The following is a 16,878-nucleotide window of genomic DNA, read 5'->3' as shown; positions in this document are numbered from 1 at the left end:
TTCATCATAGGAATGGGATCCACACAAGGTTCCTGCTGCTTAACAGAAGGTTTTCCTTGCCGCCATGATGAATTCATGTTGGGTGTGGGATACATATGTATGTGTATATATGTATATATGCATATGTGTGTATCCATAAAATGAAGAGTCCGTCCTTAAGACTGCTCTACTGTAAAGTGTCTTGCGATACCATTGGTTATGATTTGGCGCTATACAAATAAAGATTGATTGATTGATTGAAGATGTATTCCAAAAACACTTAAAACAAAAATGAAACACTAACAACAGAGAAAAGAAATGCAAAATCACAACAAAAAATACACAAAAAGACTCCAAAAACAACAGAAATACACTCAATAGCTGTGTGAGATGAGAGAGAACAACATAACAGAAATACACAAAATGACTCAACACAAACTCACTTGTGTACACCCTCTCCTAAATTTCACAATACACGCCTGTATTCACTAATGAAAGTCATTTTGATGAGGCATCATGGGAATTCATATTGTACAGCCCTAAACTGTTTTAAAATCCCATTTTTTATATTCAGATGTTGTTCTTGTGACAAACGTGAATGATTCATCACTTCTTCCTTTCAGAACACAAAGGCTAAACATTTTCACTTCATCTTCTCTCAGTTCTACAGGACGTTACAAACCAGTTCCTGGACAGAAACTCAAACCCAGGTGTCAGAACGGTTTCATCCCAGGACTTCAGTGTCGATCAGAATCTCAATTTAACACCGAGCAACCAGGTTTCCCATCATGCACCTGTCCGCCCTCCATCGCTGCCAGTCGTCTCCTCTGTAAACAAACCAGATCCTACGGAGGTGGATGATAAAGCTCCAAGCTCCACCCAGGTGCTCAGTCCAGACATTAAAGTCGATCCAGATCTATTGAATGGAAACGTGAGCGCTGAAGATGTGTTGTCAACCTCCAAATCATCCTGTGACATCATGTGAGTATAGACTTATGCACTGAAGTATAGACTTGTACACTGAAGTATAGACTTATGCACTGAAGTATAGACTTATACACTGAAGTATAGACTTATGCACTGAAGTATACACTTATGCACTGAAGTATAGACTTATACACTGAAGTATAGACTTATACACTGAAGTATAGACGTATGCACTGAAGTATATAATTATGCACTGAAGTATAGATTTATGCACTGAAATATAGACTTATACACTGAAGTCTATAATTATGCACTGAAGTACAGACTTATACACTGAAGTATAGACCCATGCACTGAACTATAAACTTATGCACTGATGTATAGACATACACTGAAGTATACACTTATACACTGAAGTATACACTGAAGTATAGACTTATGCACTGAAGTATAGACTTATGCACTGAAGTATAGACGTATATGCACTGAAGTATACACTTATACACTGAAGTATAGACTTATGCACTGAAGTATAGACATACACTGAAGTATACACTTATACACTGAAGTATAGACTTATGCACTGAAGTATAGACATACACTGAAGTATACACTTATACACTGAATTATAGACGTATATGCACTGAAGTATAGACTTATGCACTGAAGTATAGCCGTATATGCACTGAAGTATAGCCGTATATGCACTGAAGTATAGACGTATATGCACTGAAGTATGGACGTATATGCACTGAAATATAGACTTATGCACTGAAGTTTAGACTCATGCACTGAAGTATAGACTTATGCACTGTAGTATAGACTTATGCACTGAAGTATAGACTTATGCATTGAAGTATAGGCTTATACGTTTAAGTATAAACTTATACACTGAAGTATACTCCAAAATCACAACAAAAATGCATAATTTGACACCAAAAACACACAAAACAACACCATAAACACAAGAAAATCTACAAAAATCCACCAAATGACTCCTAGCTCCTAACATAAAATCACAAAAACACAGAACAACAACAAAAAGAGACAAAATGAGATTAAAAAAAAAAAAAAACCAAACCCTTTGTTGTTTTCTGTATTAATGCTGAAATTGGTAATTATTCTAAATGTGGCCCTCAGATTACATACAATCACATTTCCTGGCCCTCTCTGTGACAAATGTTTCCCATCTCTAAGTTAAATCTTAAACTGTTACACAGCGCCCTCTAACGGTTTTACTTCGTATTAAAAAGATTAAGCACCTTAATCCTAATATTACATAATTTTTACACACACGTGATTCAAAACAAAATATTGAAGTAATTTTTTCATATGGCATGTTGTTTGTCCTTTTGTGTGATTTTGCAGTCATTTTGAGTATTTGTGTTGTCCTTTCTTGTGTTTTCTGGAGTCATTTTGTGTGCTTTTTTGTTTTTTGTTTTTAATATTATGGGTTTTTTCTCTCTCTCTGTGAGTTTTTTGAGTAATTTCTGCTTTTTTGCTGTCCTCGTGCATGTTTTTGGAGTCATTTTCTGCTTTTTCTTGTTAATTGTTCTCATTTTATGCACCTATGTTGTTCCTTTGTGCATTTTTGGAGAGTTTTGTGTATTTTTGTTGTCCTTTTTTGTGTTTTTTCAGTTATTTTGTGTGTTTTTGTTGTCCTTTTTTGTGTTTTTTCAGTTATTTTGTGTGTTTTTGTTGTCCTTTTTTGTGTTTTTTTCAGTTATTTTGTGTGTTTTTGTTGTCCTTAGCACATTTGTTTTGGAGCAGCACAAAGTTAGACCAAGGTCACTAAACCATCCAACACATGTCTGGGTTCATTCAGTCCTAATGTTAATTTGTGATCTTCACTTCATCACACACACACACACACACACACACACACACACACACACACACACACACACACACACACACACACACACACATATGACTTTATTAATGCTATCACTGATGTTGTTTCAAACTTTCCTCCTCAGGAGCTCCTGTTTGGTGCAACAGGAGCGTTCACGTTCAGTGCAGAAGGAGCTCAGTGCAAAGGTGAGTAATGTAATTAATGTCAGTGTTGGGGATGGTTTGAGCTTTAGTGTTTAAGTGATAAACCTGTCCATCACTGTTGAAGGATGAGCATCATGAAGGCCATGCTACAGATGAGGAGAAGTTAGCCAGCAGTGTCACAGGCAAACCAGAAAAGGACAAAAGCTGTGAGTTCCCAAGCACATGCACATACATATATACTGTATATTATTATATAACACACAATGATACACAACATCAGGGATGGACAACTGTTAATTATCACAGCGGAGCCACAAAAGTGTAATCTGAAGGCCACATTATTAACATTGATGTCAGCATTAGAATAATGACTAATGTGAGCATTAACACATTTTTTGGTGTTCTTTTGTGTTGTCATTTTGTGTATTTTTTTCTGTTTTTGTTCATTTACTTAGTTTATTTTGTTGTTGGCGTCTCTTTGTTTTCATCGTGTGTATCTTTGTTCGCTGTTTGTGTTTTGAGGTTTTCTGTGTTTTTGGAGTCGTTTTGTGTGATTTTGTTGTTGTTTTCACTTTTTGTTGTAATTTAGTGGATTTTTGGAATTAATTTATATAATTTTTATGCAGATTTGTGTATTTTTTGAGTCATTTTGTTTATTTTTCCCTCTGTATGTATTTTTGCTTTATTTTTGAAATTATTTTGTTTAATTCTGTTGTTGTTTTGGCATCTCTTTGCTTTCATTTTGTTCACATTTTGTATAGTTTTTTTGTTTTGTGTAATTTTGTTTTTGTTTTCTCTCTTTGTTGTCATTTAGTGGGTTTTTGGAAATAATTTATGTAACTTTTATATAGATTTGTGTATTTTTTGTAGTCAATTTCTTCATTTTTCCTTCTTTATATATTTTTTTATTATATTTTATGCACATTATTATTTTGTGTGCCATTTTTATTGTGCCTTTGTTGGTATTTCATATTATTTTATTGTGTGTATTCATTGTGTACTTTTCTAGTCATTTTGTCAGTTTTTTAAAGTGTTTTTTATGTTGCATTGCAGTCGTTTTGTGCATTTTCTGTGTAACCTTTTTATTGCTGAAATCTTCTGTTGTGTGTTTTTCTGTCATATTTTGAGCCTTTTAGCCATTGACTTTTGTCAATGGCAACAGCTTTCCTATTCCTGCAACTTTGAAAAAACAAATCTTGGGAATCTTTGTTTTGGGGGCCGCACAAAATTGGACTGTGGGCTGCATGTGGCCCCCGTGCCACCAGTTGCCTATCACTACACTGTACGATGTTTTTACTACACAGCCTTGACACACTTAAACTCTCTGGGAATGACTAGAGTGTACATAGACCTGCTGTAAAGTAAGACAAACACTCAGCCAATCAATAAATGAACAAAGATAACACACACACACACACACACACACATTATTCATTAACCTGCACTGATCTGTCGAAACTTGTGTGAAAAAAAAGCAGTTGCGTTGTTTTAAAGAGACTAAAACTTTTCTTTTACACAATTTTCAGTTTACTTTAAATATTTTTGTTAAAAGTCATGTCTCATTGAAACCTTTTCAGATTATAATTTTAAATAAAATCCATGCAGCAAATGATTTCTATACAGTCAGTACTCTGGACCTTTATAACATATTTTATTTACAAAGTTATACATTTAAAACCTGTCACTTGTTTTAAATGCATAATGATGAATTGTAAATCAAATTAAAACAAAAATATTAAATATTTCACAGTCAATCAACAATCACCTACTGAAATGTTTTTCTGAACAATGTTGTTACTGTCTGTGACCATCAGACTTTAAAGGAAATGACTGTAACTGTGATTAACATTGAGTTTAAACCCCTTATTATAGTGGTTTCCAACCTTTTTTGGGTCATGACCCCAATTTGATATCATAAATTTCTTATTTTTTTTCATAAAATTACTTTTTTTTATTAATCGTTTTTGTTTTTTTTGTTTGTTTGTTTTTTTACTTGTCTGCTCATGCTGTCAAAGGTCATCACTACAAGAAGTGCAATCGTTATGAGACAGCAATGCATGTTTTGTTATTGCAATGAAATAAAAAAATTTATTTTATTGCTTAATTGTGACCATCACCAGCCCTCCCTAAGGAAGGGTAAGAAACATTTTATTATAGGGAGGATATAAAAAGGGAGAGCAGTGTTTCACCTAGGTGAGGGGGTGGTGGGGAGGGGGAGGGGAGCAGGAAGGAGAGACTCAAGGCAGGAAAATACGAAGGGTGGGTAAGAATTGATTATTTTAAAGTGAGAATGGGATGTGAAGTTGTTGTAGAACATATTGTGCTTATTATGTTGTGTAATCAAGCCAGTCTGGTGACAAGTGTGAAGCTTAGGTATAATGGTGGTGGCTGTGAACAGAAGGAGTGAGTGGTAATACCTAAAGTAGCTATCTGGGATAAAGTTAAGCCCAGTACGAGTTTTATCCCACATCCCAATGTGTGCCATTGCATCGTAGACCAGTGTAGGTTCAAAAACCGCTACTGCAAACCCAGGCACCCAGGCATATATAATAATTATTTATTTATTTATATATATGTATATATATATTATTATTATTATTATTTTTAATTACATTTATATTTGAGAAAGTGAAAGTATAGAATACAGTTGTTTGATATTGTTTTTTAAAAATATAATAATTTGAAAAAATTACAAAAATATCATTGTATTTTTTATTATTATTCCATCCATCCATTTTCAGATCCCTTTGTTCTATTTCAGTGTCGCTGGGTTTTTATTATTCAATCAATCATTATTTAATTTTTATACTGTATTTTCTTTAACTGGATTTATATTTGAGGAAGTGAAAGTATAGAATACAGTTGTTGGAGATGTGTGTAGTTTTAAGTAGAAAAAATATTATAATCTAGAAAATTAAAAAAAATCTATAATTTTAATCAGATAAAAAAAAGGAAAAACTAGACATTTCAAGCGACCCCATTTAACTTCCGGGCGATCCCATATGGGGTTACGACCCCAAGGTTGAAAAACCCTGCTTTATTAGCTCATCTGGAATTAGCAATGTGATAACAACTTGCTTGTGTGAAGCTACAATCAGACAAAAATAGCAAACTTTTTGTAATATATATATTTTTAATGATGATTGTATTTCTTATTTTTACCCAAGGTGAACAGGTGATTTCTAAGCTGCAGGAGGTGGACTGCTGCACAGCGGTGAGGACTTTAAATCCAACATTTCACTCCAACTTTTTCAACATTAATTATTACAAAAACTGATACAATCATCACAGGTATCTGAAAACTTTACTTTTGTATCATTTCCCTCCATTTATTCACCCTCTGAGTCTGATTTCACGTGTTGTTAGTTTGTGTTCCACTGACAGTCTGATCAATGACCACTAGGTGATGCACTACTGCCTTTTGTTGGTCAAAATCCCTATATGACAACAACCACAGGCTTATATCTATAAAAGACCATAGTCAATAATAACCAGTGTTGGGGTCATTTCTAAAAAATAAAAAAAAAATCAAAGTAATTCATTACTAAGTACTTGTTATAAAAAAATATGCAAACCTAGGGAATAATGTTACAGTTCTATAGCTTACACATACCGTACATTGTTAACAATTATTAAAATATGTTTCAGATCAACCTTTCCCATTGTTGGTTCTCTTGATAATCTTTTTACCATTTAAATGAAATAAAAATTAAAATCTAGAAGTATACTGAAACAAAAACAGCTCAGACGCCCACACCAAGATATTAAAACCAAGATTTTCATTGATTAGGAAGCCTAACAACAAAAACAAGAGATGAAAAACAAATTGGATCATAGATAATATTTTAGTGTAATTTACAGCTGATATAGAGGTCTAGTAACCCATCTCCATTTGTTCTTAGTACACCAACAACATAGTATGTGAGGTTTATTTTCTCAAACTCTGAAAAGTCACTTTCACAACGCTTTAAAAACAGGCTGTTTTGGGGGCTTCATGCATATTCCTGAGTGGGCGTGTCTATAGACGCAGACTTCATGCTTCGCTCTGCGAGGGAGATCAGTGATCACCAAAGCGATTTTCTTTTGTGATTCACACACTGTTGTTATTGTTTTTAGTCAAAAAACTGCACATTACAGTAAAACACATGGCTATTTAGGTGGCTATTGTGATTGTGAGTCAGTTTCAGCGCTGCTTCAGGCTGTGTTTATCACAGCAGCAGCAGCAGCAGCAGCAGAGTCAGTCATCTGTTTCAAACACTCACCAAAGTGTTAAGCTGCTAAGTCACTTTCTTCTCCTCCTCATCTCTATTAACTACAGGAATAGTGCCTTTAAAGTGATAACCATTTGTTTTGTCCAACCGCTGAGTCACATTGTTTCACAAACATGTCAGATCATGTCAAAGGTGATACAATTACAATTATTACATTTAATTTGATTGGTGATGTGATGCATATGATTGTTGTCTGGTCATTTCATTTTTTGTAGTTTCACAATGTCCGTTGATCATTTTAAAACAAAAACATTATAATTGACGGTTGGGTGTAGAAATGTAACAAATGACTTTACTTCTTTTAAAACCTACTTAAGTGCAAGTAAAATGGCTGATGTAGAAATATACTCAAAAAGCTACAAGTACCCATAAACCCATGAGTACTTGTAATCCATTACTTTCACCTCTGCCATTAATACCGCTCCGCTGTGAGAACGGACTACGTGGGAAAATAGGGTAATGCAGGAAAGAGTGTTCCTACTGTATCATAAAGTAGTTTTGTTACCAATATTTTAAGCGTAGTGCGTTACTTTTCTTTGTTACCAAAAAAGTGATATTATTACTGTAATGCAGTACGTTATAGCGCGTTACCCCAACACTTGTTAATAACATCAACTTTTTTGTTACTGTAAGAAAATAGCATTCTTCATAGCATTAATCTACTACTAAGAAACTAATCAGAATCATGTTAAATCACATTGTTGTGATTTTAAAATGTCCTTAAACTGATTGTCCTCTCTGCACTGCACTGTAGGAGAGCAGGAGGTGCTTGTTGTTCTTATCCATTCTAGTGACAGATGGATTTAGATTATCATTAATGAGATTACAGTATGACTGTGTTAATCCAGGGAAGGGCAAAGTGAGGGAGAATGTACAATGCAAGTGTCAAACTCAAGGCCCGGGGGCCAAATCTGGCCCTTTGAAGCAGTAGTTCTCAAACTTTTTGGATTCAGGACCTCCTTACAGGGAAAAAAAATATTCAAAGACCCCCTCATAATAATTACGTCAATTAAACACAATTTATTGCCATTTGTAGCCACGAATGCCGTAGAAATTATCTATATTTTAAAAGGTTTGGACATTGAAAACATGAATCAACCCCCTCAAACCCCCTTATGGATCAATATTAATAAGAAAACACATCAGGAAACTATAAACCAGTGATAAGTGAACCTTTGCCAGGTGACTTTTTATACTTCAAAACTGCAAAAAACACTACAATACGCTACAATAACCAACAAAATAATGCTAATGTGACCTTGTAATCTTTTTAACAAAATATGACATTTTTAGAATGTTTTGTGTGGATTTACTGTATTTACACACATTTGAACTGCAGTCACATAATAAGTTAGCAGGTTGTGTAATGAGAGTGAATATGAGTGACGTCTTCTGCCATCTGCAGTATGAGGACACGTGCACATTGAAGAAGCAGTCGGAGGGAAGTGAAATGCAGAAAACAGGAAGTCAGTTGCTGGACTCTATTTGCATCAGTGAGGCCGAAAAACAGGCTGTTCTGACTCTGATTAGAGAGGAGGTAAACATGCACGCAGCACAGGAAGTGGTGATCAATAACTGCAGTGGGTTTTAATCAACATTTCTCCTCAGGTCGTCACTAAAGAGGTGGAAGTAAAGGAGTGGAGGAAAAAATATGAAGAGTGCAGACAAGAAGTGATGGAGATGAGGTACGAAAACAGTCATCTCATCACCATGACAACCACCATCCACTCCACCCTGTTATAGACGTTTAGATTATTTACTGCTAACGTTGGCAATGGCGGCACAGGGGGCCACAAGCCCTTGGTTTATGTTTGTGTGGCAGCCAACACAAAGCAACAGCAAAAGAACAAAATTACTCCCAAAACACAGAAAACAACAGCACAGAAATAACAGAACAATATACAAAACGATAACCAAAAATTACTTCAAAAACATACAAAATGACAGAAAAAAACACAAGAGATTACCAAATAATTTGTAAATAACAAAAAAACTTACAAAACGATAACCAGAATATAGAAAAGCTACATACAAATACTTAATGTGACTACAAAAAGCATGCAAGATTACAGAAAAACACACAAAATGGTCACAAAATGACTACAAAAATTCACAAAATGACAGGAAAACACAAGTGATAACCAAATAAATAGTAGTAACAAAAAACATACATAGCCATAATATTACAAAGTACATAAAAATAATTAAAGTGACTCCAAAAAGCATACTAAATTACAGAAAAACATATAGCAAGTACAAAACACATGAAAATAATAGAACAATATACAGAATGATAACCAAAAATTACTTGCAAAACATACAAAAGAGAAATACTGCAGTCACTACAGTGACTGCAAAAAGCATACATTTGTTTAACCAAAAAAAACATACAAAACTGTGACCAAAATATACAAAATATTACTTAAAAAATATACAGACAAAAATATACAGACAAATACTCAAAATGATCTCAACAAATACACAAAACGACCACTATATCTGTATATTCCATGTTAGTTGTGCTAACTTTTTTTCTTTTTTCCCCCCTAATTCTTCCTAATTTTTCTTTTAACATGGGGTTGAATGATGAAGGTCTTTTCCATACGTTCTCTGTTACTATATATATATACTGTATATACTGTATACACACACACATACATATACAAAATTACAAAACGTCTGCCAATATGAAATGACAGAAAACTATATTAAATGAATGAATGTTAATAATGTGACCCTCGGATCAGTCAATCACACTTTTTTGGCCCCTGTTGTGACGGATGATGTTCATCTGTGATGCATTGTAATGGTGGCAGTTTTGATGTCGTGTCTGCTTACAGAAAGATTGTTGCAGAATATGAGAAGACCATTGCACAGATGATTGGTGAGTAGTTACATATCAGCCTGTTCAACTGGATATTTTCATCAATCTATGAGTCAGTTTTTTCCTCCTGCACATTACCTTCCTGGTGTAGTTTGAGCTAAGCATCCTGATCATAGAGGTGAATGATGAATGAATGAATGATGAATGAATCACTAACTTCCCACTGCTCTGCTGAAAACCTGATAATGAGCCACTCGTAATAATCTGGTAATTCACTCTGGAGATGTTCTTTAGGTGGTAGAAGCTGTTTTTTTGATAGATTTGATCTGACTGCTGAATGTAAGATCTGAGTCAATCAGAACACCAAGGTTTTTGACTTGGTCTTTAGCTTTTAAAGATTGAGACTCGTGATAATTGCTGACAGCAGTCCTCTTTTCCTTGTTACCAAAGACAATCACCTCCATCTTGTCATGGTTTAGTTGAAGGAAGTTTTCACTCATCCAGCAGTTTACTTTTTCTAAGCAGTCACAGAACACCTCAATGTGACCATAGTCATCTGGGTTCAGTGATAGATATAGTTGTGTGTCATCTGCGTAGCTCTAATAATCAACCTTACAGTTGTGTAAAATTTCTCCTAGAGGAAACACAAAGGCTAAACAGAAGAGGTCCAAGAACAGAGCCCTGAGGAACCCCACAGGACATTTGTAATCTGTCAGATTCAAAGTTTCCAATGCTTACAAAATAACTTGGCTCCTCCAAGTAGGACTTAAACCATTGCATTACTTTTACATTTAGTCCAACCCATGTTTGTAATCTGTGCAACAAAATGTTATGGTCTACAGGGTCAAATGCAGCACTTACATCCAATCGAATGAGAACAGATACTTTTGCTGGACCAGTGTTCAACCTTATGTCATTGATCACTTTGATAAGAGCAGAACAGCTAGTCATTTCTTGTTTTTCTTTTGTTTAAAATGCTGTTGACATTTGATCATTTCTCATTTTTTATTAGAGGACGAGCAGCGAAACACGATGAGCTCCCAGAAGGCTTTGCGTGCAGTAACTTCAGAGAAGGAGGCTGCCCTGGCAGACCTGAACTCCGTGGAGCGCTCGCTAGCTGACGTGTTTCGGCGTTATGAAAATCTGAAGAGCACCCTGGATGGCTTCAAGAAAGTAAGATCATGTTTTAGTGATGATGACATTTATTAGAGCACGGCTCCGCAGCGCTGCAGTAATCTACTGAATGTCTCATGAAGAAGTTTGGTTGGAGGAGGATTAAGGTCAGGAGGACGACTGGAAGGTGTTCAGTGATTAGGGACATTGTGGTCAGAACAGGAACATGACTTCATACATCTGCAGCCCTCACAACATGTGCATTCACAGGGAGAATGTGTACAACTTCATGTATCAAGACCAATGCACAGAACCTCCATTCAGACCTGTGGTTAAACTCAACTTATTCAGAAGACTAACAAGTTTAACAGCAGAAACACACTCAACATTTGTGGAAAAATAAGTTTAACAACATTAAAATGTACTGATTTTTTTGGAAAACAACCCAGGTAATAATGTTGTGACTCAAGACTAAGGGTGTAAGAAAAAAATTGATTCGGCAATAAAGTATATCGCAATATTTTACAGCGCGATTATCTTGTCAATCCAAAAAAATGTCCTCATCATATTTTTTAACAAAGCAACCACTTAATTGCACTAACATACTGGGCACTTTTCTAGATGTACTGTATGTGGTTACTGTGGTCAGTGAACCTCATCAGACCTTATTAAACTACCTCACTCCTCCTAGCTGGAAGCTGATTGCACTTTATTTTCAAAAAACATACTGGACACTTTTATAGATGCATGTGGTTACTTTAAAAAACACCAAAAAAAAGATAATTTAACAACTTAACAGAATCAGAATCTGTTGTAGAAGCAAAAGTTAAAATTTTTTGAAAATTGTATTATGACAGTGTGATAAACATACCACTTATTTTTGATATTGGTGCCTGAATCACAGTTAGTTACCATTTATTTGTTGTCGCAAATTTAAAAAAAATGAAATAAATTGTATTTCATACCATTTTGTACTTGTAGAGGGGAAATTTATAATATTGATATCATTATATATCGGGACCGGCGACCCCTACTGTACCCACTGACATGAACATTGAAGAACATTTATGTGGAAACAGGGCCATCTATATGGGGTCCATCCATAAAGTCAGAAACATGATGATCCATTGTTCTATGAATCTGTGATAACCACATTTATTTATTGATCTGAATAACATCAACTGTTATACAGGACGTTTATTATTATTTGCGCCCATAGTATATAGTCATTGTAAAGACATAAATCATTGTTTTAATCATAAATAAAATGTGTTAAAACTTAGTGTCCAAAAACCGACACAAAAAGTGGTAAAAAGGCTTCAAAGTGTCAATATTGGCTTAAAAGTGGCATAAAAGGGGGAAGGAGGTTTGGGGTCATGTAATTTAAAAAGTAGGAACAATTATTTTAAACTTGCAAATAATGGGCATGATAAATCACAAATGTGGTTAATGACAGAAAAAAAAATGCATGAAATATGGTGAAAAGAGGTCAAAAGTGACAATAATTGCTGAAAATGTCTTTAAAGCGTCAGAAATGGGAGTAATGTAGCAAAAAAATGCATTAAAAGGAGCAAAAATATGGCAAGAAAAAGTGATGAAAATAGGTTAAAATATGATGAGTTTGGGTAAAAAATAAGCAAAAATTGACTCAATTTGTTAAAAAAAAAAAAAAAAATTCTTAGTTTCTTGAAGGCATCTGGTGACCCCCTCTCAGTGTCTCCCAGGGTTGAGAACTCTTGGTCTAGAGTAGAACGCTACAGTGAATCAATCTTCTCTGATCCCTAATGCAGAACGAAGAGGCGCTGAAAAAGTGTGCCCATGAGTATCTGGCCAGAGTCAAGCAGGAGGAGCAGAGATACCAGACACTGAAGGTCCACGCGGAGGAGAAGCTCGACAAGTACGAAGACAGAAAACGTGCCTCCAATTATGTGGAGATGACTGGTTATTCTTCATGATTATATTTGTCCTCTCAGGGCCAATGAGGAGATCGCTCAGGTGCGTGCGAAAGCGAGCTCTGAGAGCACAGCGTTGACGGCCACTTTAAGGAAGGAGCAGATGAAGAACGACTCCCTGGAACAAGCTCTGCAGCAGAAGGTAACAGACATCCAGCTAAAGGCTGGGCTCAGTTACATTTTTCAATTACAATCAATTATCCATGTTCAATTACAACTCAATTATGATTAGCATTGTTTCCCAATTACAACTAAAATTAAAATTATTATTACATATCAATTACATTCTCAATTACCAAAGTTAAATTACTATTAATCACAATTACTGTGCCTTTAATAAATAAGCCCATAAAGCTTAACCTTCCTCATGTGTTAGCTTTCGGTTAGCATCTTTTATGATAGCGGTTCAGTTTTGACCCATGTCTTAAATCAGCTGTAAAATACACAAAAATACAATTTATCATCTAATGTGTTTCTAATCTCTTGGTTACATTGTTAGCGTTCCTTATCCATGAAAATATTGGTATCCATATATTTAGTCTGGGCTTCAGAGCCTTTTTACTGTCAATATTCCCATATATTTATATATTTTTTATAATGGTATACAATGATCCTCAAGAGAAGTGACAGGTATGTGTAAACTATAGAAGTGTAACATGGTTCCCCAGTTTTGCATTTAATTAAATTGTAAAATGACAGTTTTTATAGAATTTTAATGCTTATTACAATGACAATGTCAATTATCTGAACTCAATTACAATTCAATTATGATTACATCAACAGGTTTTTAAAGTTATGATTTTAATTATCATGTTGGCATAATTGTAATTAATGATCAATTACACCACACGTAGGCAACTGGCGGCCCAGGGGTCACATGTGGCCCTCGGCCTAATTTTGCGCGGCCGCCAAAACAAATCCCCAAAAGTTGTATTGCAAGAAGTTGGAAGCCCAACATAATACACAAAATAACTCTCAACACACACAAATTGACAGCAAAATGCACAAAGTACACAAAAACACACAACAAATTTCAAAAATACACAAAATGACTCATAAAACACAAAATGACTCATAAAACACAAAATGACTCATTAAACACAAAATGACTCATAAAACACTAAATGACACCAAAGAACAACACATAGCTCCAAAGACACACAAACTGTCAACAAAATTACGCAAAATGACAGGAAAATACAGAAATCAACAACAAAAATACAGAGAGTGACCCCAAAAATGCGCAAATCAACAACAAAAATGCAAAAAATGAAAATAAAATACCAAAAACACACATACTGACAAAACCACAGACAAAAACCTGTATTATGCTCATATCTGTCATTATTGTAATCTAAATGCTGATAAAAATGTTGATGATGTGGCTCTCCGATCAGATACAACCACATTTTTGTGGCCCCCGTTGAATTACACTATTACAATTATAATTGACCCCCAACCATGACTCAGCGCATTCCTTTGTCATGTTACAGAACCAGGAGATTGAGGAACTCACAAAGATTTGTGATGAGCTGATCGCCAAAATGGGACGAATCGACTGAGAGTCACTTGATGGAATCATCTCTTCTGCATGTCGACGCCCCCCCCCCCCCCCCCCCCCCCTCCCCCCCCCCCCCCCCAGCATTGACCTGAGGGGGAGCTGACCACTGTGCACTGTCTGCATTCAGGGCCCAATAAGTGGCCACCTGATGCCTATTTCAGCTTTTTTCATTGCACCAGTGAGCAAAGACCTGCTTGTGACTCAATTTAAGATCCCAGCATAAGTTCAACGACTCAAATCCCAACCAGTCCCCCCGCTGCATGACATCAGCCTTAACAGACGGGGGCCAAATCGTGAAGCCACAGACGGGCATGTGCAGATGTTACAGAGGAAAGGTTATTTTATAAACAGCAAGAATCTAGAAAGAGTATTTTTCTAATAAGAAATAGAGATTGTATTGTGAAAGAGCTGGAGCTCGAAGAAGTGAGGCCTTAATAAACTGCTAATCACTGAGAGTAGATTAACACTCAAAACTTGACAATCATAGTTTGGTGAGAGACAAATCAGCCCTTCTTTAGTTTAAAACAATCCCCAAACAGCATCAAAGCCTGATATGTAAGATTTAAGTAAAGATAAATATCGTTTGATTGTACACAAGTGTCAGAGGTGTAAAGACTACTGATACTTTATTGAAATTGTACTCAAGTACAAGTACAAGTAAGTCATACATAAAATATTCAAGTGCAAGTAAAAAGTACTGTAAAGGCATATTTCAACTGTCCTTTGATTTAGACCCACAACAGTTGCTCTGCATTGACGAAGTCCCACTGAGATGGGAATGTATATAAAAAAAAAACATATTTAATAAAGAAAAGAGCAAAGGATAAATACAACGACCCTCTTCCGGTGGAGGGGTGACGTGTCTGAACCCTGAAAGATTAAAGCAATATATTTTATAGCTGATGAAGAGGAAAGGGGGGGGGTGGGGGGGTGAAGGGAGGAAAATGACTGCTTCTACAGGGCTCTGCTTATCAGAGTTTAGTTGAGACCTTGAGTAGAGACACGTTTTTGAATACTAATCTTGAATAATCTGTCTGTACTGCCGCCAGTACGTAATCTAATTTAACATGACTCAGCAAAGGAACAACATTTCTGTTCAAAAGTACAATGAATAATGCAGTCATAGTGTATAAACACATGAAAAATTGTACACATGAACACTCATTTGATGATTTGATGATTAATATAATAATGTGACGCATTTGATTGTTGTTTTTGTAGTTTCACAATGTCCGTTGATCTTTTTAAAAGAAAAAATAATAAATTACTCAGTAACGGCTGAGTGTAGAATTATAACTAATTACGTTACTTTTTTTTTTTTAAACGTACTTAAGTACGAGTCAAATTACTGATTTAAAAATATACTCAAAAAAGTACAAGGCAAGTGCCCATTAAAGCAACTCAATTACATTACAGTAATATGAGTACTTGTAATCCATTACTTTCACATGTGTGTTTATATTGTAGACATTAGCATTTAGGTGACCTGTGCTCACATGTAGCCTACTGCCAAAATTGACCCTAAGATACATGTGAAAACAAATCAATGTAATTGTAATTAACTGTAATTAATGACAGCTTCAAAAACTACATCCAAAAAAAGATTTAAAAATCTTTCAATAAAAAACTTCAATTTTGGGATTAAAGCCTTATTTCCCCCAAGTTTGGTTCAGTATGTGAAGTTAACGTGTAAGTGAGAGCCTGCAACGTCCACAGTGGATCTATTAAGAACATTAACACCCAGCCCTAAGTCTAATTTTAATATTTTCTATAACAATATAGAAAATGAAAACTCCAAAAACACAAAATAAGAAGAAAAATACACAAAATGACTGAAAAAGACCACACAAACAAACATATACAGAATAACACAAAAAGATGTTTTAAAAACAAGAAAAATACAGAGAATGACAGTAAAACATAACATAAATGCAATTACCAACTTTTACTGACATTTTTTGTTTTTTATTTTGGTGAAACTTTATTGCATTATATATTAATTAAAAATATGACTTTTAGTGGCAGGCTTTAAATCACTGATCTTTATCACGTGAAAGTTTTCCACACTCATGAGTTTCTCAGTAAATGATAATGGAAATTATCAGACAGTGACATGATGATGTGTGTGACTGATATTCGACGCATTTGACTTTGTGAGGATTTAGATTGTCACTTTTAATTATTTATTTGATGTCAAACTCCTTTTCTTCACATTCACACGTTGTTTTTGTGTCACTTGATCTATAGGTTTAT

The 16,878-nt window shown here is 35.0% G+C and overlaps 1 protein-coding gene across 2 annotated transcripts in view; it reads left to right on the top strand.

Annotated features, from left to right (window-relative positions):
• Positions 1-14,687, top strand: part of LOC114470413 (transforming acidic coiled-coil-containing protein 1-like) — a 38,859-nt gene extending 24,172 nt beyond the window's left edge. For both annotated transcript variants that reach the window (XM_028458609.1, XM_028458608.1), the window contains exons 3-13: positions 642-960; positions 2,886-2,946; positions 3,029-3,110; positions 6,072-6,118; positions 8,581-8,712; positions 8,784-8,860; positions 10,016-10,059; positions 11,012-11,172; positions 12,903-13,009; positions 13,086-13,206; positions 14,558-14,687. In XM_028458609.1, coding sequence (XP_028314410.1) covers positions 642-960; positions 2,886-2,946; positions 3,029-3,110; positions 6,072-6,118; positions 8,581-8,712; positions 8,784-8,860; positions 10,016-10,059; positions 11,012-11,172; positions 12,903-13,009; positions 13,086-13,206; positions 14,558-14,626 — 1,220 coding nt within the window. In that variant the 3' untranslated portion in view covers positions 14,627-14,687. The remainder of the gene's footprint in view (positions 1-641; positions 961-2,885; positions 2,947-3,028; positions 3,111-6,071; positions 6,119-8,580; positions 8,713-8,783; positions 8,861-10,015; positions 10,060-11,011; positions 11,173-12,902; positions 13,010-13,085; positions 13,207-14,557) is intronic.
• The last annotated feature ends 2,191 nt before the right edge of the window (positions 14,688-16,878 follow it).

This window comes from Gouania willdenowi, chromosome 9, assembly GCF_900634775.1.
Source record: "Gouania willdenowi chromosome 9, fGouWil2.1, whole genome shotgun sequence".
Taxonomy (NCBI): domain Eukaryota; kingdom Metazoa; phylum Chordata; class Actinopteri; order Blenniiformes; family Gobiesocidae; genus Gouania; species Gouania willdenowi.
Note: the sequence above shows the minus strand (reverse complement) of the source record. Positions and strands in the feature narration are given on the sequence as shown.